The sequence below is a fragment of the Papio anubis genome, unplaced genomic scaffold (assembly GCF_008728515.1).
Source record: "Papio anubis isolate 15944 unplaced genomic scaffold, Panubis1.0 scaffold157, whole genome shotgun sequence".
Lineage (NCBI taxonomy): Eukaryota > Metazoa > Chordata > Mammalia > Primates > Cercopithecidae > Papio > Papio anubis.
The window spans coordinates 87,799-112,570 of record NW_022161547.1 but is presented as its reverse complement, the minus strand read 5'-3'; the positions used below and the strand labels follow the sequence as shown (position 1 = coordinate 112,570).

The 24,772-nt window shown below is 38.5% G+C and overlaps 1 long non-coding RNA gene and 2 gene segments (V, D, J or C); 2 read left to right on the top strand and 1 right to left on the bottom strand.

Moving 5' to 3' along the window:
- Positions 1 to 7,679: 7,679 nt before the first annotated feature.
- LOC110743869 lies at positions 7,680 to 18,959 on the bottom strand. 2 transcript variants are annotated; one of them, XR_002523640.2, is made up of 3 exons: positions 18,874 to 18,959; positions 12,456 to 12,533; positions 7,680 to 11,801 (listed from the first exon to the last, which is right to left on the bottom strand). It is a non-coding gene; the product is annotated as an uncharacterized LOC110743869 (long non-coding RNA). The 2 variants fall into 2 exon arrangements; XR_002523639.2 differs by having other exon boundaries at positions 7,680 to 11,390.
- LOC101007676 lies at positions 15,740 to 16,833 on the top strand. The segment is given in 2 exon segments: positions 15,740 to 16,079; positions 16,285 to 16,833. Coding segments are annotated over 2 exon segments (402 nt in total).
- A 3,211-nt stretch (positions 18,960 to 22,170) lies between the features above and the next one.
- On the top strand, positions 22,171 to 24,627 carry LOC116268545. The segment is given in 2 exon segments: positions 22,171 to 22,654; positions 22,784 to 24,627. Coding segments are annotated over 2 exon segments (393 nt in total).
- The last annotated feature ends 145 nt before the right edge of the window (positions 24,628 to 24,772 follow it).

The window sequence follows — 24,772 nt, the reverse complement described above, 5'->3', positions numbered from 1 at the left end:
AATTAATTCAGAATTAGGTATGAGACTGTCCAAAATATTTGTTCTGGGATGGACACTTCTTGAGTGACAGAAATACAATCATAAGATTCATTGATTGAGAAGTGTAATGGAGTTAAACACTATGAAGAGAAATTAATAATACTATATAATTAGTCCACCAACTGGTAAAAAAATGGATGTTTTTACAGAGTAAATCATTTGTGCTCTATGTGGCATCATAAGATTTAATGGTGATTTCAGTGAAAGATCTGGAGATGCTTCAACAAATTTAGACAAAGCTGAAATCATTTTAAGACAAAGAGGATAAGCTATAATCATTATATTAAGAAATAGGCTATAATAGGCAATGGGTCTTTGTTGTTTTAAACTAATTGAGTAATATCCCTAGGACATGGCCTTACTACTAATGTTCACACAAAGGAAAGGCTTATCACAATCAATTTTCCTATAATAGTTTTTCCTGGGGAGACATACGGAGACACCTAGGATTCATACCTTTCAGAAGTGGATGTACAGAATCTAGTGGCTTGCTGTGGCTCATTTGGGGTCTCAGATGACATAATAAAAATACTTAAATTCAAAGGTCTGATAACTTAATGATCAGAGTCCGGTGTCTAACACGGCCTGTAAAAACAGAGCTGGGCTGTCTAAACTAACATGAAAAAAGAAGAAAACTTTTAAGATAGGACTCAATGTCCGAGGGCTTCATTCTAAACTCTTAGAAAAGAGAGATTAGTTTTTTTCTGCGTAGAAAAGAGAAAGAGAGATTAGTTTTTTCCTGCCATTTGTTCCCAACATAAGCAACTGGACCGACTTTGGGAATAGGAGAAATACTGCTATATTAACAGGTAGAGCTGATGATTTGCAGTGATTAGTGCAAACAGCTTTACTTTCTTAGCATAATGTGATGAATTTCTACCTTAGGAGAAACAACAACATACATAGATGTGAGTATACATAATTATTACATCTTCTGTTGTCTTCATAATTCATTACATGTAGTATTTTAAAATAAGTGCCAACCTCTTAACCTCATTGCTCAATTCCATCACAGATGCAATGACTGAATATAGCAATCAGTCGAATTATCAATTTCCCTTCCAACCCGACCGTGTTTATTTTCATATTTAAGTTATTTAGTATCAAATTAAGGGTGGGTAAGTGCCAAAGGAAGCTTGCATTGGGTGAGGTTCTTAGCCAGTACATAGAGAAGTGTTAGAGAACACACACTAGCTTGCTACACCGGAAAACCTCTGTTTCCTATTCCGGGGCAGCAGCAGCAGCACATAGTCCAGTAACTCTTCTCTTACTTCGTCAGACTCACCTCACAATGCAGAGCCCTGAATTTTAAGAAGAACAAAATATATTCTGTCTAGAGAAAGAACCAAACATGTTGCTCTCCAGCTGCCTGAGGGTGGTCACAGCTTCAATGTGGCTAAGTAGGGATGCCCCTGGTGGGAATGGTCTTCCTCTAAGACCTAAGGACTGGGAAATGTCTTATCAAAACTTTGGTACAGAAGAAGTAACAGGGTGTAAAAGTAGAATTTCTTTGTTCCATGTTACTCATCCCTAAACCTTTTGGTTCTTTGTTTTCTCCCTCAGAATCTGGTTTTGCTGACAAGCAACTCAAGTTAAACCATCAGTATTGGTGCATGAGAAGGAGGCTGTGACTCTGGAATGCAATTATGACACTAGTGCTGGAAGTTATAGTCTGTTCTGGTACAAGTAGCCCAGGAGTGGGGAGATGATTTTCCTTATTCATCAGGACTCATGATCTGCAATATGCAATAGGTCACTACTCATTGAATTTTCAGAAGACAAGCAAATCCATCAACTTGTCATCTCCACTTCACAACTGGAGAACTCAGTGATGTGTTTTTGTGCACTGAGAGAACTGTTGGAGGGAGGTGCACAAAACCCCAAGGGTCTGCTTGAGACATCCACCTGCTGGAGAGACCAAAGAAAGAAAGGATTCACCATCACAGACAGGAAGTGGCTATGGTTGTGACAGCACAGGTGTAGCATGGGAGGAAAACACTCTAAGAAAATACCTTGCTAGGCTCATAGACCATTTTCAGAGTTATCATTCATCAAAAACATCCTAATCCCTGAGTCTTTGTTTTGAAGTTAGATATACGAAATTTTTGACCAACGATTGAAGAGAAAGAACTGCCACAATAAGCAATTTGCCATTTGGCCACTAGATTGAGCTGGAAGAATTGGCTAAGGTAATTCAGAAACATATGACTGAAAGATGAATAAAAATAAATTCAACACTCTTTGTGAATTGTTGAATTTTCAGATCACTTTATTCAATAAATGCTAGGCGTCTTCAAAAAGTTTATGGAGAAAGGAAATTGCATATTATGAAAAACTATGCATGGATTTCAAACTTTTTTGCACCAAAGTAAACTTATACTAAGTTGTTATAACATATCTGAACAGAATTTAGTTTGAGACACTAAGAAGGATAAGACATCAGTTTGAAAGGCACCCCTATCAGAGCAACATGAATTCTGTTAAGCTTGAAGCAAGAACAAACATCAACTTTATGGTGAAACTTCGGTGGAAGAATGGTGAAATCACTGATGCATTATGAAAAATTTATAGGCTCAACACCCCAATAAAATCAGCCATCCTCTCGTCTGTCCGTTCTTAAACAAAATGGATAATTTGTTTAAGAATAGACAAGAGGGGCTGGGCGTGGTGGCTCAGGCCTGTAATCCCAACACTTTGGGAGACCGAGATGGGTGGATCACGAGGTTAGGAGTTTGAGACCAGCCTGACCAACAGGGTGAAACCTCGTCTCTACTAAAAATACAAAAATTAGCTGGGTGTGGTGGTGGCGCATGCCTGTAATCCCAGCTACTCAGGAGGCTGAGGCAGGAGAATCGCTTGAACCCAGGAGGCAGAGGTTGCAGTGAGCCGAGATAGTGCCACTGCACTCCAGTCTGAGTGACAGAGCGAGACTCCGTCTCAAAAAAAAAAAAAAAAAGAATAGACAAGAGGATGCTGATGAAGCCCACAGTGGCAGACATTACACAACAATTTGTGAAGAAAAAATTAACCATATGTGCCCTAATTGAAAAGGACCAATGATTAACAGTGGAAACAATAGCCAACACTATAAATGTCTCAATTGGTTTAGCTCACACAATTCTGACTGAAAAATTCAAGTTGAGCAAACTTTGTACTTGATGGGTATCAAAACCAGTATGCTCAGATCAGCTCTAGATAAGAGCAGAGCTTTCAATGGAAATTTTGAACAAGTGGGATAATGATCCTGAACAATTTCTTCAAATAATTGGAACAGGAGATGAAACATGGCTTTATCCTTGTGATTCCGAAGATAAAGCACAATTAAAGCAATGATTACCAAGAGGTGGAGGTCCAGTCAAAGTAAAAGTGGCCCAGTCAAGAGCAAAAGTCATGGCAACAGTTTTTTTTGCAATGCTCATGGCATTTTGTTTATTGAATTTCTGGAGGGTCAAAGAATGATAGCATCTGCTTATTATAAGAATGTTTTGAGAAAGTTAGCTGGAGTTTTAGCAGAAAAATGCCTGGAAATCTTCACCAGAGAATCCCTTTCCACCATGACAATGCTCCAACTTATTCCTCTCATCAAGCAAGGACAATTTTATACAAGTTTCTGTGGGAAATCATGAGGCATCCACCTCACAGTGCTGATTTGGCTCCTTCTGACTTCTTTTTGTTTCTTAATCTTAAGAACATCTTTAAAGGGCACCACTTTTCTTCAGTAATAATGTAAAAAAGACTGCATTGACTTGGTTCAACTGGTGGCTAATCATCTAGTAAGTAAGCAAGAAGAATACATATTCACCGAGAATAAATATGTATCCCCTATGTGTACAATGTACTGTATTAGGACCTTTGACTATACTGATAGTAGTATAAAATGTTACTCTTAAGCGGAATGAACTTACCTGAAAAATCTTACAAAGTAATCCAGGAATAAGATGAAATGCATGAAAACTTAACCAATAGATAAAATTCCAAGTATGTAGGCAATTAAGTTTTAGGGGTATTTTTAGGAGAATAATGTGGCACAGAAAAGACAAAAGTAAGCATCATAGAGAGATAGAAAACTTAGGCATTAAATGACAGACACACATCAAATTCATTCATTATACACTTACTTATCAAACTCACAATCAGCAACAGTTGTTTTTGTAGGTATGAAGAGTAGAATAATGAATAAAACAGACACATGCAGACACCAAAAGACCTTCCCTCATGAGGTTTAGATCTACAGTTATCTATAGTGTTCACTTTCTTTTACAGGAATATCCAATATAGGCATTTAAAATATATCTGTTCCAATACAGGCATTTGTCTTGCCTACTCTAGCGATTGGCAGGTTCCACGTGATGATTACAAGGCATTGTCATTGAAGTACTATTAGTATATCTGTCATTTACTAAATTATTTGACCGTTGACAAAATTACTTAAACTCAGGCTGCCTAGACATCATCAATTATAATAACAATAACAATCACCTCTCTACATAGTTGTAAGGGTTGAATTAAATTACGTGAATTTAATTAAATGATTGAATTATAGAAGTAGGGAACAATTTTTCACCAATGGTAGATATATTTGGATATAAATGAGATATTGCAACAAGGATAATTTGAAATAAAATAACAAGAAAATTTAAGGATAGATAAAGCTTAACCCTCTACTCTCCTGCTATTGGTTATATGATTATATTTTACTATATTTAGGGCTCAGAGTCACTCTTTATTTCACATTGGCCTGATTCCATTCAATTATTTGAACTATTTCTTTATCTCATAGGTCTTACGGGTAGAAAATGAAGCTTTCTTGTTTCAGGTATAACTTAGTGTAAATTCTATGATGGATCCACATGAGCTTTATGGAGCAGGGTTCAGATATAACACCATTTTATACTGAGCTTCAGTGCCAATAACGAGATCCATACCTGGGAGCTTAACAGAGCTCTGCATTGGAAAGGGGAGAAAATAACTTTTCTAGGTTATATTGGGGGAGGAATCCTTGTTAGTTATTCAATTTACAACTTGCACATACATGGTAGATGCCCAGGAAGTATTAGAGAAGAAAAAAGGAAAGAGAAAAATCTAAGGGACAAATGCTAGATGCAGCTGACTAAGAATCAGCACCTGGTCCTGCCAAGGTCCTCTCCCGTGTTACCTCTTCAGAGATCAGAGAGGGCTGTGCGATCTGTGCATGGGAGAGTCAATCTTGTTTCTGGCTAGATGGGGAGACTCCCAGCTTCCTGCAACAAATAACTATGAATATGCACTCAGAGAAACAAGAGATTTGGCTTGAGGGCTCCCAGACCCCAGCCAGAGTCCTTCGTGAGTCTGAGGGATAAAAATGAAGACGGCTTTGGGAGTTTCATTCTTGATTTTCTCTTGGGAGCTCTGCTGTGAGTTGCTGGGCTCTGGAAATATGAAAAAGAACAGAGTGTAGTATCTTATTTAAAAATCTGGAAGTTATAGAAGGGTAGTTAGGGCCTTAGTGCTCACCTGTGGGAGTTGTGAAAAGAGAGTATATCTTCCAAAAGAAGTCAGCCATGAATGAATGTCATCTGTCTGTGCTTCTCTGTTTAAACAGGGGTGAACAGACTACATACGCCGGAGCAGAGTCCTTCATTCCTGAGAATCCAGGAAGGAATGCATGCCATTCTTAATTGTACTTACCATGAGAGAATGCTCGTCAACTTCCACTGGTTCCAGCAGGATCCTGGGAAAGGACCTGTGTCTTTGACCACAATTCAATGAAGCCAGAAAGAGCAGAGAAACAAACTTTATAGAACTGCTTGGAAAAGAGAAGTTTTATAGTGTTTGGAATATCCCGACCTCTCATCCTGGAGATTCAGCCACCTACTTCTGTGCTTTGCAGCACGGCGTCTCCCCAGCACCTGCAGCCTGTGCCACAACCTGCAGCCGGGACCCTTGACACAGGCCTAGCCTTGCAGGTGGGAGTGAAGTTTTGTTTTTTTTTATGTGTAGGGGGAACTTTCTTTACAACCTGTGTCTCCAAACAGAAGTGAAGAATAATACACCATCTCTCTTATGTGAAGAAGCTGAATTTATATGGAATTATGTTTCCTTTTGTCATTATTGAAATTTCATTCCTCAATGTAGACTATACAGATCCTGGGCCTGCTTGCCCAGAGTCCTTCCACTCCTTTATTGTTTGCTCTGAGAGGTCACATGCTCTGAGTCCATGGAACAAATTTTCCCCTGGTTGTACACATACAGCATTTAACTTATTTTTTCATAATCTTCAAATGATGTGTGCTGTGTCTGTGTACCATCTACCCCATAATTTACTTAATTTAACATTAAATTGACTTTTCTATTAAATAGATGCCAAAAATATGTAAAATGTTTTCCTTACTTTAATAGTTACTATCAGTGGAACCATTTATATGTTATAAAATGTGTATTGGATGTGCAAGATATTTTTTCCTAATACAAATTAAAATAATGTTACGTATATAACAATCAAAAAGACCATCTGTGTTCTGCCTAATGTGACCTCCTGTGTCAATCACACTTTAGAAAATATATTTCCAACTCATGCCCCTCATTTGATAGATGAAAAAAAGCAGACTCCACAGGCATGGCATCACTTTACTCAAAGCATGTGTTGCAGTGAAATGGAAGCCTGGAGTAGAAGCCAGGCATTCTGGCCCCTTGTCAACTGCTTTTTCCATGAAAGATGTAAAGCGGGATTTGGTGTTTGAAAAAAGGAGTTGTGTGTTGTAACTTTAAACTAAATTACATTTTTATTACTTATATGTATATATAAAGATATAAGAAGATATATAAAGACATAAAACACCCAGAAAAATAGAACACACCTATAATTTCATAACCAAGAAATTATAGCTATTATTCTGTAAAAATTTTTTGGTATACATATGCAGCTATATTTTTCTATAAAAGTGGTTCATAATATATCCAGTATTTATTACCATGCTTGTTTTTCTCAACATTATGTTTAGGTGTCTTCATCCCAGGAAGCATATATTGAAGGCATAATTTTATTTTATTTTATTTTTTATTTTTTATTTTTTTTGAGACAGAGTCACGCTGTGTCTCCCAGACTGGAGTGCAGTGGCGTGATCTTGGCTCACTGCAAGCTCCACCTTCCGAGTTCATGCCATTCTCCTGCCTCAGCCTCCTGAGTAGCTGGGACTATAGGCGCCCGCCACCACGCCTGGCTAATTTTTTGTATTTTTAGTAGAGACAGGGTTTCACCGTGTTAGCCAGGATCTCCTGACCTCGTGATCCACCCTCCTCGGCCTCCCAAAGTGCTGAGATTACAGGCGTGAACCACCATGCCTGGCCTATTTTATTTTATTTTATTTTCAACCTTTATTTTAGATTCAGGGGGTAGTACATGTGCAGGTTTGTTACCTGAGCATATTGCATGATGCTGAGGTTTGGGGTATAAATGATCCCATCAGCCAGGTACTGAGCATAATACCAACAGTTATTTTCTCAGCCTTGCCCCTTCTCTCCTTCCCTCTCTAGTAGTGCTCAGTATCTATATGTAGTCTTTATGTCCATGTGTACTCAATGTTTAGCTCCCACCCATCAGTGAGAACATATGGTATATGGCTTTCTGTTTCTGCAATGATTTGCTTAGGAAAATGACCTCTAGCTGCATCCATGTTGCTGCAAAGGACATGATTTCATTCTTTTTTATGGCTGCAGAGTATTCTGTGGTATTTATGTATCACATTTTCTTTATCCAATTCACTTTTGATGTGCACCCAGAGGGCATAATTTTAAGTGATTGCCCGATTTCCATTATAGAGATATATTTGAAAAAATTAATCACTTTTGGTATTATTTCCTCTTATACAGTGTTATAGATAATGCTTCTTAAAAACATAATTAAATTTGTAAGTTTAATGGAAATGGAGTTGCTTGAATAAAGGAGAACATATAACACTAAATGCCTAATATTCCTGAAGATTTATTTCACCACAGTATAATTTCAGCAGCAGCACATGATGATGCTGATTTTTCAATACTTTATCAGTTATGAGCGTTATTATCTTAAAGTAGCTTCCATTTTATTAAATAAACACTTTCATAATGTTTTAATTTTCTTTTCTTTTAATGTGTGTGTTTATATATTTTATTATTAAAAATGTGATTAAAAACAATCCATCACGTAGAATAAATATTCTTTTATACAGTAAGATATATTTTTTAAAGTTTTGAAAAATACTGTTCTGGCCCACATTACCTTCTGTTAGGCTGGTGCAGTTAGGCTGGTGCCAGTGTAATTGCGGTTTTGCCGTTTACTTTCAATGGCAAAAACCGCGATTATTTTTGCACCAACCTTATAGCTGGTCTCTTTCTTCTCAAGGCAATCTATTCTCCATGTTTTTGCTACTCAAAGTATGGGCCAGTGCTGTCTGGACTTGTGCCGATTCTCAGGCTCCACCCAAGGCTAAATTAATTTGAATCTGCATTTTGCTAACATTCCCAGGTGATTCTATCTCTTCAGAGTTTGAGAAGCACCCATCTGATGGGTTGCCAGAACAATTTTTTAAAGTATAAATAAAGAGATGTCTCTAATTGGCAAACATGCTTCAATGGCTTTATATTGCTACTGGAATAAAATGCAAATTTAGGCTGTGGCATACAAAGATCTGTATCATTCAACCCTCCCCTCTCCCTTCAGCTCTAAACTCTCTTTTCCTGGCTTTCTATGCAGCAAAAACACCGACCTCCTTTCAATTTTCTGAACTTGCTGTGTCCTTTTCCACATTTAGTCTAACTCTCTCAATCACCTGCAATGCTCTTCCCCCAAATCTTGGTGAGTCTCATTTTCATTCCTCAGGTCTTAGCTCAAATACCACTACCATAGAGAAAACCTGCTGACTTCTGCGGATCATCCTGACTAATGCAGCCATCATGGCCTTTGCCCTAACTCTATTACAACACCCTTGTTATTTTCATTACTGTAATAATCACAGTGTGCAGTTATATTGTCGGTCTACGTGTTTACTGTCAATGTGTTTATTGTCTATATCTCCACCCAGGATACAGGCTTTATGAGGTCGGCGGTATAGTTTGTTTAGTTGACAGCTTTATTCTTAGTGCATACAATAATGACTGGCCTGTAATAGCCAGTCAAAAAATATTCACTGAATGATAAATGGATGGATGTTATTTGGCCCTCCTCTTTCCTTTTTTCCTTCCTCTCAGTCTCACCCTAGCAACTTTGACCTTTTTGTGTGTTCTCTCTGCTTCATTATGTCGGGCAGCTCAGTTCTTTCTCACCCTTGTTCCCAGACTCAAAACCAGCCTTTCTGTGCTCAGTGAACTCTAGTCAAATAGTTAGATCCATTCAGGGTCTCAGCCTTTCCTCACTAAAGTGACCTCACTTTATCAGATGTGATCTGAAGCACTTAGTCAAATCTAAAGGCTAGTAACACATGATGAAATATCTAAATGGAAAAAAAATACTTAAAACATGTTAGAAAGTATAAAAGTAACTTCTCAAGTCCAATAATTATGAGCTGAAGTCAAAGTTATAATTCAAATTACTGTAAGAGTAAAAGCCCCTCCGGAAACAAATTCAAATAAATAGCCTTGGTAGACATGTTATAGATTAGATTTTTAAAAGATCTGGTTTAAAGATATTTATGTTCAAAGGACTGGTTCATAATTACCCTGCTTTTGACTGTCTGTGTAGTGGTTATTAGGCTTCTCACAAGATTAATAGTCATTTGAGTTGGTAACACTAATTTCCCAGAAGGAGTCTTTACTTCATTAAAGTATATTATAAAATTGCTCAAGCATTTTATTGGAAGTGATGGTTAATTACCCATGGGGCTATATACATTACATCCTTCCAGACTAGTTTGGGGAAACTTATCTTTCTAACATGTAGTTCAAGCCTTTACTATAGTAGAGAAGAGTGTTATCAGTTCTTGGATTTTTTTCCTCTTCCTGCAAGCTAATAAGTGTGTTGTTTCATTGAGGTTGTCAGTAAAGACATGAGACTCCTTAGTCAGAGACAAAGGATTTTGTCACTTATGGCACAGCAAACAGCCTAAACATCAATATGTTCACTTCAGTTACACTTCCCTAAAGTCCCCAAAAGATGATATAGTGAGTGCTGATGAATAGTTTGCATGCAGTGGTGCTGTATCATAGCTGAGGAACTCTGAGCTTGGGAAATTTATAGCAACAGTAAACAGTAAGCCAGCTTGCTCTTTGTCATACAGGGAGGCATTACCTCATCCCTTAAGGTTGCTTGCTACAAGCCTAACTCTGAAAAGTGGTCTTTGTAGAGTGGTCATGGCTTTACACTATTGGCATACCCAGCAGGTCATGTAGGGGTATGACTCACGGTGGACTGTCTTTCAACACTATCCATTCCATGGTCCTATGTCATGTTAGCTGCTGGAAATTTTTCTTATGAGTAGTCCACTCCATCAGTCATTCTAATTAATTTGACTAGAGAGGTAGAGACTAAATGCATAGAATTTGTCTTACACTAGATTTAATTAAGGCTACTGTCAGTAGAACTCTAAGCATGAGGAGGAGACCATCCTGCAGTAGCAACCTTAATCATGCCTCATAGGATCCTAGATTCTCCCAGCTATGAATAAGTCCCAAAGTACAGACAGCTAGGATATAGTGTATTATTTAATATGACCTACACATGGAAATTTAGACTGACATGCTGATCTTTGTTTTAATTGCCGAGAAGTTAACTATTATTCCCAATATAGAGATCTCGTATGGTCCCTATTTCCCAGACATGAACATAACCAAAGGTGCCAAGATTAATCCAGTTTGAAATTTATAGCTATATTTTATTTGGGTCAGCATTAGTTCACTTTGGTTAGGCTATATGAGCAGGGTCAGTGTGTATTTGCAAGTTCTGTAGCCATTCATGGTATAACCCAAGACTGTCCAGACACACCAGGGGAAAAATACACATTTGTATGAGTCAGATTGAGAAAATGTTGTGCTGATTCCTGTATTTTCACACTTAAGAGGATAGGGAATCTGCATTGGGAAGCTGCCATTCATGTTGCAGAAATGTTCAGGAGAGGCTATATTCACAGGAGTTTTTCTGTTTTCATGGAATGTGGAAGAAGATGACAAACCAACAGACAACCAAACTATATCGTTGCCTTGCCAGGCTGTGTGCTTCATCTAGCATACAAAGAGAACATAAATCCTCACCCTCTTCACCTCCAATGGTCCAAGATTGTCCATTCCTAGGTGCCAGTGCAGTTGCTCTTTTTATCCACAATCACAAAATTTGTTCATCCCATTCTAGTAGTTAAGTTTGCCTTTTTTTGTGGTCAATTCCTAGTCATACTCAAACCTTTTGTCTAGAACAATAATTAGAGGAAAAAGGTATTTTATGACTTTTATATATACCCATTTTATTTATCACCTGGGTCCTTGTGGACCATTGTACAATAATTCATAGAGCAGAACACTCAAATTAATGATAGTTAACCTCATAATATATGACCATGTTTATCCAACAAAATAATCCAGGTGGCTGAACCAGAATTCAGTTTTAACACCATTCTGACCATGTTGCTACCAGGAGAGTATACCTACCAAGCTGTTCTAAGGTTGCTGTTAGGAGAAAAAAAGAAGCATCATGCCTTCCACTTCTAGAAAGTTAGAGAAGGTGTACTTTTTTCCATTCATCTTGTTACATACAGCTAATGATTCTGGATATTACAGATGTTCCTTGACTTATAATGGGACTGCATTATAAGTTGAAAATACTGTAAGTAAAAAGTACATTTAATATATGCAGTATGCTGAACAACATAACTTAGCCTAGCCTATCTTAGATGTGCTCAGAACACTTACATTAGCCTATGGTTGGGCAAAACCATCCCTAACAAAGCCTATTCTATAATGAAGTGTTGAATATCTTACGTAATTTATTGAATATTGTACCAAAAGGGAAAAACAGAATAGTTGGATATGTACATAAAGTCCAGCTTTGACTGATTGTGTGCTGCTTTCATACCAGTGAAAAAGTATAATTCAAAGCATTATAATCTCTACATAAAATTAAAAAATTAAAAGATTCTAAAAAGTGAGGAGAAAAAGCCCAACTGGTTAAGAAATTTAAGACCTGAGCAATGCTAAAGCAGTGAGTTCCATGAGTTTCCTTTTGCCTCATACAATCAGGAGTAGCCACCGACCTGGAAATGTTAGTGCATATGTACAAAAAAGCCCAAAGACCAGCCTTTTACTTTCTTTAGCCAAAAGATCAGGAAAATAACAGACTGTCAAGACACAAAACTAAGACCATAACCAGTTTCCTCCAGCCAAATACCACAGAAAGATTTACAGCTACCAAGCACATATTTAGTCAATAAAAAAGGAATTGCAACCTGGTAGGAGAATTTGTGTTATTTTAAACTTACCTTTGCTCCATCTTGTCATCACTGGCTTTAAGACAGTCTTTAAATTACATCCTCCATTCCAAGTGTGGGTTCCTGGTGCTGGAAGAAGCAGAGTGGACCTTGATATATCAAAGTAGTGCTTGATTACTTTGACCTCTCAGGTGGCTCATTGAAGGGCTAATTCAAAGGGCTAGACTATGTTTCAAACAACTCAAAATCTCCCCAGGATGGAGAATTGGCAACAGAGAAAAGTTTTTTTCTAAAAAACAATTTGCTAAAGGGACTTAACAGCAGGTAGGAGAAAGAATCTACAAATGTGAAGATAAGTCAAATAAAATTATTCAGTCTAAGAAGCAGAAGGAAAAAAGAATGAAAAAATATATACACAAGAGCTCAGATGACCTGTGGGACAATAAGCATAACAGAATTACCAGAATGGGAGGAGAGGCAGAAAGATTCAGGAAAAATATTTGTGACATGATGACCCTAAACTCCTCAAATTTGACAGAAGACATGGATCTACACATCCAAGAAGTTCAACAAGAACTAAGTAGAATAAAGGCAAAAAAATTCACAGTGAGATGCTTTATGATCAAACTGTTTAAAGAAAAAGGCAAATTGAGAACTTGAAAGCTTCAAGAGAGAAGCAAGTAGCCACATGCAAGAGATCCTTAATAAGATTAGCAGTCAATTGCTCATCAGAAACCATGGAAACCAGAAGGCAGTAGGATGGCATAAAGTGTTTAATGAAAAAAGTTGTCAACCACCAATTTTTATCTAGTAAAACTGTTGTTCTAAAACAAAGGAGAAATTAAGATAGCCCCAGATAAACAAAAACTGAGAGTATTCATCACTTGCAGACCTGCTGTACGAGAAAATCTAAAGGGAATCTTTCAGACAGAAAAGAAATGACGCTAGACACTTGGAGCCATACAAAATAACGAACAATGATTAAGGTAGTTACATAGATAAGAATAATGCCAATATTTTTGTAGTTTTTGTTTGTAACTCCCATTTTCCCCTAAAATTATTTAGCAAACTAATAGGTAAATAATAATTATAGATACATATTAATAGGAACACAATGGGTAAAGATGCTTGTGTTTTTGCATGTGTATAAAAATCTTCTTTGTTGTTTTTCATAGTACAACTTACGTATTTCAAATGGACACCAAATTAGTAGCATTTGCAGTAGTATCTGAAAATAAATTGCCTTTGAATAAGATCTTGCTTTCAATACTTTGAGGTCCACAAGACATTTCTGGAAAATTTCATGCTGTGGAAAATGAAGACCACTTAATCCAGTGGAGAAGGGGACTGTGATTTCTCTTTGATTGATTGCCACAACACTGTCCTTAAGGCATACTAAGGAGAGTTTTATATGTTATCTAGACATTATTAGGCACAGAAGCTTTTGCAGTACAACTTTGATGTTGTATAAATTCTGTCATTTTGCTGGCACTGAAATCACTCTTGGGTACAACATTAGACTATTGACCCATACTATTTTTGTTACAAATATTCAAAGGTGATTTCTTTCTATAAGGACTGTGCTTCAACTCCACATTCAATTTTAAAAGTTATATTTGTTGGCCAGGCATGGTGGCTCATGCCTGTAATCCCAGCACTTTCGGAGGCCGAGGTGGGCGGATCTCGAGGTCAGGAGATCAAGACCATCCTGGCTAACACAGTGAAACCCTGTCTCTACTAAAAAATACAAAAAAATTAGCCAGGCATGGTGGTGGGCACCTGTAGTCCCAGCTACTTGGGAGGCTGAGGCAGGAGAATGGCGTGAATCTGGGAGGCAGAGCTTGCAGTGAGCCGAGATCAGCCACTGCACTCTGGCCTGGGCCACATTGTGAGACTGCTCCTCAAAAAACCAAAAAGTTATATTTGTTTTTAAAATTAATTTTCCAAGACTTTGGTGGCTGCCATCTTGGGTTGCTCCTTCTTTGGTTTCTACACTTACTGAGAAATGGCTTTTTTGATTTCTGCCTCTTGCAATGTACTCTTAGAGAAAGGGATTTCGATATTGGTATATTCTCTTTCATTCTATTTCCTATGAAGTTGTTAGTGGGAATAGAAAAGGCCCGTCCAAGCCATCATTGATGGATACTGATCACATGGCCCTTGAGTAGAAAAGAGCCTGCATCCTTCATGACCTCCAGCCACCAACTTCTGCAAGGAAACAAAGCATGTTACGAACAAGAGGAAGAACAGTAGTTGTTTGTGCTTCTTTCTCTGTAGACACAATTAAGTTTCTTGCATAGATAACCCTTCATAGTTCTGATTTTCTGTTTAGGTTGAGATGGGAAGGCAGAAAGAGACACCAAATTCATAACTTTTGGAAATTAATTTGAAGATACGAGCTTTTTACAAGAACAGCCATGAGAGAAACTAGAAAAATAAACGGTCACACAAGATGCCATTGAAAGTCTATGTACTACTTCCTAAACATACTGCACGTGCTCACTTCCCAAGGGTAAGACTAGTACTGCACTTGCAGGCAGCCCACCCTAAGGGAAGAATCATGGGAAAGGAGGAAGCCTATAAAGTCCTAGGGTCAAGGTTAAACACTGCATTTTACCTCAGTAAAATGCTTGGCTCTCTTCCAAGTGTACCTTCCTTTCTTTCCTATTCTAAAGCCTTTTAAAATAAACTTCCACCCTTGCTCTGAAAAAAAAAAAAAAAAAAAAAAAAAGAAAAGAGAGAAAGGCTATGTACTGGCAGGTTTATCTCTATTACACCAACCCGTGTAAGTACTGTTTTGACATGCATGTGTCATTGATGCAAAAATGCAATGGCTTTTTCCAAGCCCCTCTATTCCTGGGTCTTGTTAAAAAAATGTTGCTAAGGCTATGAGCTAGAATCATGTTTGTTCAGCTAGATTTTAGGTCATTCTGTTTTGAAAGAATTATTTTGAGTTACAAGAAACTTCTCTAAAAATTGGAGATAGCAGAGTGGTATAGGGATGTGTGGCCTGACATGGAGAAGAGCCATGCAATGAGAAATGCTCCTTGAATTGCAAGAATCCCACCCAAATTTTTATAATAGAATACTTCATGACTGTTATTTCAGTGTAGGAAAGTGGCTATTAGAAACAACTGCTCTTACTCATACAACGATTGACATTTGATATCATACACATACAAACATAAACATCCCCACAGACAGTAACTTGGAGCATTTGCTTCTCAAATTTTTAATTTAACGAATGTGTCAGATTTTTTAAATGACTTGTTCACATAATAAGGCTCTACATTTTGAGTACATGTTTGATCACTGTCATGATTCCACAAGATGGCAGTGTGTTCTTAGGGACCTTGAGGAACGCTCTCAAGTGCTGGTGTGTGTGTGTGTGTGTGTGTGAGAGAGAGAGAGAGAGAGAGACAGGAGGAGGAAGAGGAGGAGGAAGGATGAGGGGAGGGGCGTAGTGGTGAATTAGGGGTGTTAAAAAGAGCATCATTTTTTCTAGTTGGTAAACAGATTCTTTTTTTATGATTTTTAAGGTAGAAAAAGTAGAAATATCCATTCTAGGTTCATTTTTCTAAGGGTTTAAAATTTGAATCCTCAGTGAACCAGGGCAGAGAAGAATGATGAAATCCTTGAGAGTTTTACTAGTGATCCTGTGGCTTCAGTTGAGCTGTGAGTTTGGGGCATCTCTATATAGGAAAATAATGTATAGTATCTGGAGTTATTGTCTATTATAGGTCTATAGGTAGAAGCATGAATTTTTTTTTTCTAACTAAGGGAGAGTGGGGGCACCAGTGAAAAGAGGATTTAAATTCTGGGGAGTAAGCATCTATTACCCAGCCAGTCTTCTCTGTCTGACCACTGCATTTTTTCACAGGGGTTTGGAGCCAACAGAAGGTGGAGCAGAGTTCTGGACCCCTCAGTGTTCCAGAGGGAGCCATTGCCTCTCTCAACTGCACTTATAGTGACAGTGGTTCTCAGTCCTTCTTCTGGTACAGACAATATTCTGGGCAAAGCCCTGAGTTGCTAATGTCCACATACTCAAGTGGTGACAAAGAAGATGGAAGATTTACAGCACAGCTCAATAGAGCCAGCCAGTATGTTTCTCTGCTCATCAGAGACTCCCAGCTCAGTGATTCAGCCACCTACCTCTGTGCCGTGAACACACAGTGCTCTCTAGACACTGACAGTCTGTACCCAAACCTGCTATGCCCCAGGAATACCTGATGTAGAGCTTAGACTGCAGGGTAGTGAAGTTCTCTTTGCTCTCTAGGTTCAAGTGGAAATGATAAGAACTAGTATGGAGGATTAATTAATTAGGGAAGTATTTTCATAATTCTGAAAATAATTGAAACCCTGAAAAAAATAAAAACAAAAATCTTGGTCTGGTTGAAATATTTTTTAGTCCTGTTTTTCCACTCTAGTTTTAAATATTTTTTTAATTGAGGTCTGATTGATAAACAAAAAGGTGCGCATATTTACTTTACACATACAGCACAATCTGTGCCATAACATACCCATAATTTCTAAAAGTTTACTTCCTCCCTCCTTTTTTAAAAATTAAGGTATGATTGCTATACAAAAAGGCACACATATTTAATGTATATATCCCGGTGCTCAGTCTAGTGTTATGCCACTTCTTTATGAGATTGGTTTTATGGTTTTTAAATTATATAACAAGAAAATATTTTCACACAATCACAGATATTCTCTCATAGTTCCCAGGACACCTTCCTCTTTCCTTCTTTAGTTACTCAAAGCGTTTGACAGTTATTGATTTGGAAATGCAACAGCAAAACAGAAATGCAAAGCAGAGAAGAAGTCATAAATGAATGACTTCAAAAATTCTATCAGTCAAAAATTCTTTTTTTTTTTTTTGAGACGGAGTCTTGCTCTGTCTCCCAGGCTGGAGTGCAGTGGCGCGATCTCGGCTCACTGCAAGCTCTGCCTTCCAGGTTCACGCCATTCTTCTGCCCCAGCCTCCTGAGTAGCTGAGACTACAGGCGCCCGCCACCACACCCAGCTACTGTTTTGCATTTTTTTTTTAGTAGAGACGGGATTTCACTGTGTTAGCCAGGATGGTCTCGATCTCCTGACCTCTTGATACCCCTGCCTCAGCCTCCTAAAGTGCTGGGATTACAGGTGTGAGCCACCACGCCCAACCAAAAATTTTTTTAGTTATAGAACCTTCATCTCCAGCCTCAGCCACAGCACCACTCCTGATTTATGTAAGGGTATATTTAGTGGATAGATGGAAGAACTAGATTCAGAGGGTAGGACCTGGTTAAAACTAGAAGTCTAGACAGTTGCAGTGAGTAAATATTAGAGAGGGTCTATCTTGCCATTTTGGGGTAAAGTCTGAACTGAACTTAAAACTCCTGGCTTGAGCCTTGTAAAAGAATATATTTATACCTATGTACTTAAGTGTGGCTTGGAGATGATAGGGAGCATTAGCCCTAGCCATAGCATGCCGTATCCCCAGGCAGGGCATAGGAGCATGGAACAATCTAAAATTTATTGAGAAGGATCTCTGAGTAAGTATCTAAAAGAGGTCCAGACACTAAGGAGCTTTAGTATGATGAGCAAAGACCTGTGTGAATCAATTACCAAAGACTATATGATATCAAGCATGTTTCAGCAAATTTTTGTCAGGAGAGTTGGAAATGCTGAACAACGTATAAATGCCTCCCTCCTCTGACTCCCTGGCATTGTAAATTTGTCCTGCAATGTATGCCAAGTCGAGGGAAAATATTTGCTTCCTAATGAAAATAATGCCGTTTAATATTTAGTACATTGAGTTACAGGAAAAAGCTTGAAAAGTCACATTGATTGTAAAACGAATTTGTGGACTGTTAGTCATGACATTATTTAGGTAGTACATTGGAAAAATTTTGGAGATGAAGAATCAAGATTTCTGTTCAGTTAGTTCATGCAGTTACTGATGAAAGATGCAAGCCAATCAACATTTGCTTCAAATTGTTAATTTGCAGAACTGAAGACTTAAGAAATTTTTCCAAGTCAGGTAAGATTTGTAAAGCAATGAGGATGATCAGAAAGTTGTACTGAAATCAAAATACTTAGATTTTAGTGCCACTTTTATCATATGCCTTCAGGCACCCTGGCACTCTGGAAAGAACCTGGGCTGCCATGCTCGTTTGAATATCAATTATGTTCCTAACAGGCCATTTGTATTAAGCTGCACTGTTATATATATTTCAGGATTGGACTCAGGATTAAATGAGATGAAATATTGTCTTCGGATAAGTTTATTAGAAGCAGAGCCTGAATTGGAAATTGTTTATCCATAATTGATTGAGGAAACCAGGTTGAGATGGGAAAAGGCTAAGCATAACCGTGCCAGCTAGTGGAGTCTTTATCCAGCCTGACCTCATGGGAGCTCTGGAGCATGAATTGCATCACAGGATTGATCCTTTCCACACTGAGGCAAGGGGGCCAGAATGCTGACCTGTTGTATGTAAGAATAAGGTCGTCATTGGCTGTGGTGTTTCTTGGGGTAGAGGTATACTCTACTGGACAATGATGACTCTCATTGGCAGAGGTCGATTTTCTAGGGAAAGGGGCAACTGTGAGCTGAGAGTAGCTAACATTCCCAATAGTGATAGCACAGGAGACAGACAAATTCCTAGGCAGACATGGACAGATAACTGGTGAAACCCAGCCTTCCTGCCAAGGACAGTTCAAAGCCTTAAAACCGTGCTGCCAGTTCCGGACAGAGTACATAACTGCCAGTTCCGGATACAGTACACAACTTGAATCCCCTCTCTTACCCACTCTCTCATGATTGGTTCCTTCTGGATGATGCCTTTTAACCAATCAAATGGTGCTTTTCCAAGACCACCTATGGACCAATCAGCATACACTCCCCCATTCTAAGCCCATAAAAACACTCGGCCTTAGCCTCCCAGAGGGCTACACACTTTGGGTTCCGTTTTGCTTTCCAGAGGTTTCCTGTCACTCAGTAAAATTCTCCTCTGCCTTGCTCACTCTCTTGGTGTCTGCTTACCTCATTCCTTTTGGCCAGTGGGATAAGAATCTGGAACCCACCGAACTGTGGGAGTGAAAAGAGCTGTAACACCCTCTCCCACTCGCTGAACTACGGGAGCGGAAAAGCCTCTGGATGCCATTTCCTCCCGCTCTCCGAACTACAGGACGAAAAAAGCCATGACAGTAGCTGGGGATGGCGACACTGTCCTGGGAAAGGGGGTCTTGGCTGGGCACAGGCAGTGTTCACTATTAACTTGCAACTCGCCTGGCATGTGGGCAGCATTCAAGAAATAATAGACTTTGTAATTATATTCTGAATTTTAATTTCATTCTCTATTTGAAGGAGTTTATATAGCTGGCTTTACCGATCTTGAAGAGTTGAAATAATGTTAGGTTAAAGCACTTCTTTTTTTTTTTTTTTGCACTTATCACATGTAGTGATTTTATTTTTTATATCTTTTTATTTTTTTCCTTATTTCTTCTACAAAAACAGGATACATGTGAAGAACATGCAGTTTATTACGTAGGTATACATGTGCCATGGTGGTTTCCTGCACCTATTGACCGGTCCTCTAGGTTCCCTCAGGTTAAAGCACTTCTTAACAGAAAGCATCTAAATAAAGGTAAGGAAATATTACTCAAAGCTAAAACTCAACGTATTTTAAGAATAATGACTAAGGCAACAGTATATTATCTTACTTCCTTTTGGGAATGATAACATGACATTCTGTTCATCCCTTTGTATTGAGGTAGAAATGACTCTGATGGTTCACAGTTCATGACTCTGGGCTTCCATGTGTAGAAAGAACAACAGAAAGAGATCCCATCTATACTTATACATGATTAATGCTATTTTGTTATTAATTTGTATTTAAGAATGGAGGACTGGGTAGCAGGATGGAGTTCTCATATCACTGTGCCCATGTTCCCCACAATGTTTCTTCTTGAATGGGGTGCCTGGCCAGTAGTGTGGGGTGGGTATGTGGGTATACCATGTGATTTGGCAGGCTTCTTTTTAGGATGAATGAACAGGAAAGTGGTAATTAAGTTGCTTCTCTTTGTTCCTTGCACCTAATATCGTTGAAGATGGCCTAATTCTGTCAACCACTGATAACAAAACTGCAGTAATCTCAGTGGTGCATTTAAACTCTTGTGAAAGTTAAATACCCAAGTAAAAGTTGGTTTACTATGCCTATCACACACAAATACAGAAGCAGGATGGTGAGAACGGAGGGAGGCTAGTGCAGCTATTCCATGTGTAGACCTTCACTATGTTCTCTTGTGTTCTGTTCTTCCCACTGTCCATCACCTACTCTCTTTCTCAACCCGGAACCTCTCCAGGGTCTCACCCAGTAGGTTCCCTTCACTTGCATTTCCACTGCAATCTTCTCATAGTTCAGTCTGGGCTGACTTCTCCCGGCTCTCTGTTTCATCCATCAGTGTGCTCACATCTACTTTTCATTTCATGGGAATTGTGATAGTTTTCATCTTTTCATTATTACTTTTACCATTATGGATTCAAGTCATTCTTTTTATACTTCTAAATTTTATTTCAGTGGGAATATTGGAAAGATGAGAATACATATGATTAGTTAGGAATTCTGAATCAGGAGCACATCCTAGTAACATTTAAATTTTCAAACTGGCTATATGATTTTGTCTTTCACATAAATCTAGAGGCAGAATCAAGGAATAGATCAGAAGTGCAAGGGAGAACTGATTTCAGGCTGGCACAAGTGAACAGAGTACAAAGAAAGGAGGGACCTTGTTCTGACCTTGTGAAAAGAATCCTTGTTGGCCAGATTCTCATTTCACCTGAGATTTCTCTCCTCATTTGGTTTTTTTATTTTTTAGGATGCAATGATCTCTATGCTAAAATAAGTTGGATGAAGATGGCTTCTCATTCAAGAGTTTCATCTTTTTAGGCCATAGAGTTGACCGCTCCAGTTCAATACAGTCTGTCTCCCACCCACAGGGGACTGCTGCTCACCTAGCTCTGTTGAGTGTCACTGTCAGTCTTTCCCAAATCTACTATACCTCCCACAAGGTCCTCTCATGTCTTGTCTGCTGGTTGCACTTCTCCCAACTTTCTGAGTTAACACAGGTTTATTTTACTTTTCTTGTCCTGACTCTTCCCAGGATTATTTATTTGTTACATTTTCTTACACTCATCATTCCACTCAAGTTTCTCCTTAGATGGGCCTCTGTTAATGTTCTTTTTAGTGTGAGATATAGTTTGGCACAATATATCAGTCTATAGGAGCTTTGACAATTGAAACAGGACTCCTTTTAAACATGAAATACCTAAGTTGTTTTTTCCTAGAGTTACAAATATCAAAGTTGTTGACCTGAAACCAAGGGGCCTCTTTCACATTTTCGTTTAACAAAAAAAAAATCTTGCTTTATTTGTTTGCTTTGATTAATTAATTAATGACATGTGATCCATGCTGATTTTAAGTATGAGACTCTGGTCTAATTTGTTTATTCTTTTAAGAATCAAATAAAGGAATAATCTCTTTCACCCACTGTAATGCTCACATTCAGAAACACAGGGCCATATGAAGCTGAGGCCAGACTGAGGCAACTGATCACCTCCCCTCTCCTTGATGAATGATTTTACAAAATAATATAGAATGTCTCAATGGTATTCCAAAGTCTAGAATGTTGTCTTCTGTGACTAATCGCTCAGTAAAGTAAAGTAGTCTTCTATTTTTACATTACTCTCATTTCTCATGTATTTAGGATTGAAACCATGTACTCTACAGAAGGTGACATCATCACCGATTTGGGAAGAAAGAAACACTTTCTGTTGGTTTTGATACCACATTTCTCAAATGAGAAGCAAACAGTGTGCTTCCTTGGATCCGTGGTTTCGCCTGTGGCCTTCAGGGGGCAGCGTTGCACTAAGGAGGCATCTGTGTTCATTGCAGACCATCCTCATCCAATGAGCCTCCTCCCTGCAGCTGGCTGATGTAGCTCACTGATGTCTGTGTAGATAGGGAGCTGTGATGAGAACAAGAGGTCAGAACACATCTAGGCTCCTTAAGAGAAAGCCTTTCTTTAACTGTTTCTGAAACGCTTCAAAGGCAGAGACTTGTCCAGCCTAACCTCCCCGCTGCCCCTATCTCCTGAGGCTCAGGGCCCTTGGCTTCTGTCCGCCCTGCTCAGGGCCCTCCAGCGTTGCCACTCCTCAGCCATGGTCCTGCTGCTCGTGCCAGTGCTCGAGGTGATTTTTACCCTGGGTGAGTAACATTCCATTACCTTTCTTCCTTTTGTAAATGTGACTGTGTTGTAATTTTCTCTGAATAGAGACATCTTTTCTTCATAGCAAAGTCTGTGCTGCTTTTACTTACACAGCATTGGTGTTGCAGGAGGAACTAGAGCCCAGTCTGTGACCCAGCTTGACAGCCAGGTCTCTGTCTCTGAAGGAGTCCCTGTGCTGCTGAGGTGCAACTACTCATCGTCTTTTTCACCAACTCTCTTCTGGTATGTGCAATACCCCAACCAAGGACTCCAACTTCTCCTGAAGTACATATCAGGGACCACGCTGGTTAAAGGCATCAATGGTTTTGAGGCTGAATTTAAGAAGAGTGAAACCTCCTTCCACCTGACGAAAGCCTCAGCCCATGTGAGCGACGCGGCTGAGTACTTCTGTGCTGTGAATGACACAGTGCCTGAGACTGCAGGGCAGCTGAACACAAACCTCCTGAGATACTGAGACTTTCTATGACTCGAGAACTCAACCTTGAAGTCTGTTTTATGATATTAAATAGCAACTCCAAGTTTCTGATGCTTATTGATGTATGCTGTATCTTTTTCATCTGTTTATTTTTAAACTACCTATGACTTTAAAATCTATTTCCTGTAGGTAGCATAAAAGAGCATCTTTTCTTTTTATCTACTTTGTTAATCTCTGTTTTTGCATTGTGAAGTTTAGATAATTAAAATTGAATATAAATATCAATCAGGTTGGATTTAAGTATATTTCATTATTGTGTTTCACCCATGTTCCTTTTTTTGTTCTTTTTTTCTGACTCTTTTGGATTATTTAAATACTTTTCAATTTACATTTTAATTTATCTATGAACTTTTTGGCTATAACTCTGTACTTTTTGAGTAGTTGCTCTGGAGATGGCAATGTACATGCCTAAATATCCCGGGTCTTATGTGAGCAAATACTGTACCTCCTTATGTGAAATGTCGAAATTTTACACAATGTCTCTTTATCTACCAACACTAAAGTTTGTTATTGTTGTTCATAGGTATTAGTCACATACATTGAAAACTTCACCAGGCCTGGCACAGTGGCTCATGTTGTAATCCCAACACTTTGGGAGGTAGAGGTGGGAGGATTGCTTGAACTCAGGGGTTTGAGACCAGCCTGGGCAACAAAGTGAGACTCCATGTCTATGAAATATAAAAGAAATTAGCCAGTTATGGTGGCACTCACCTGTAGCCTCAACTACTCGGCAAGTTGAAGCAGTATGATAGTTTGAGCCCAAGAGTTCAAGGCTGCAGCTAGCTACGATGATGCCTCTGTATTCCAGCCTAAGCAATAGAGCGAGATCCTTGTCTCAATTTGTTTAAAAATCACAATATGTAGAAAACTTTACCATACAATGTTATAATTTTTGCTTTCAACAATTATATGCACTTTATAAAACTTAAGGAGAAGAATAAGAACTATTTTATACTTAACAGCTATTTATCATTGCTGGTATCTTCCTTTGTTTCTGAAGATTTGGGTTTTCTCTGATACCAGGATATATAACTGAAATTTCCTTCAAACTTAAAAACTCCCTTTAGTATTTTTTCTAGAGCAGATTTGCTCGGAAACATATTTTTCATTTTTGTTAATTATCTGAAAATGTATTTTTAACTTGCCCCTTATTTCTGGAAGATAGTTTTTACCGGGTCTGTAATTCTGTGTCAACATTTCCCCCCCCTCACTTTAAAGATGCCATTTCATTGTCTTTTGGCCTCCACGCTGTCTGAATAGAAATCCATGGCCATCAAGTAATTGTCCTCCAATGATGTAATATATTGTTTTTCTCTAGCTGCTTCATATATAAGCTGTGTACACACACACACACACACACGAAAAATTATACAATCTTTTGTTGTCAGTGATATAATTATAATGTGTTTAGATGTGGTTCTCTTTGGTTTTACCTTGTTTGGGGCTTGAATTGATAAATGCATGTCTTTCAATGAATTTGGCAAGCTTTTGGCCATTCTTTCTTCAAATATGTTTTCTGACCCAATATCTTCTCTCTCTCTAGTACTCCAGTTAGATATAATTTAGACTTTAGAATATTTTCCCACAGGTCTCTAGGGCTCTGTGTTTTTTTCTTTCAATT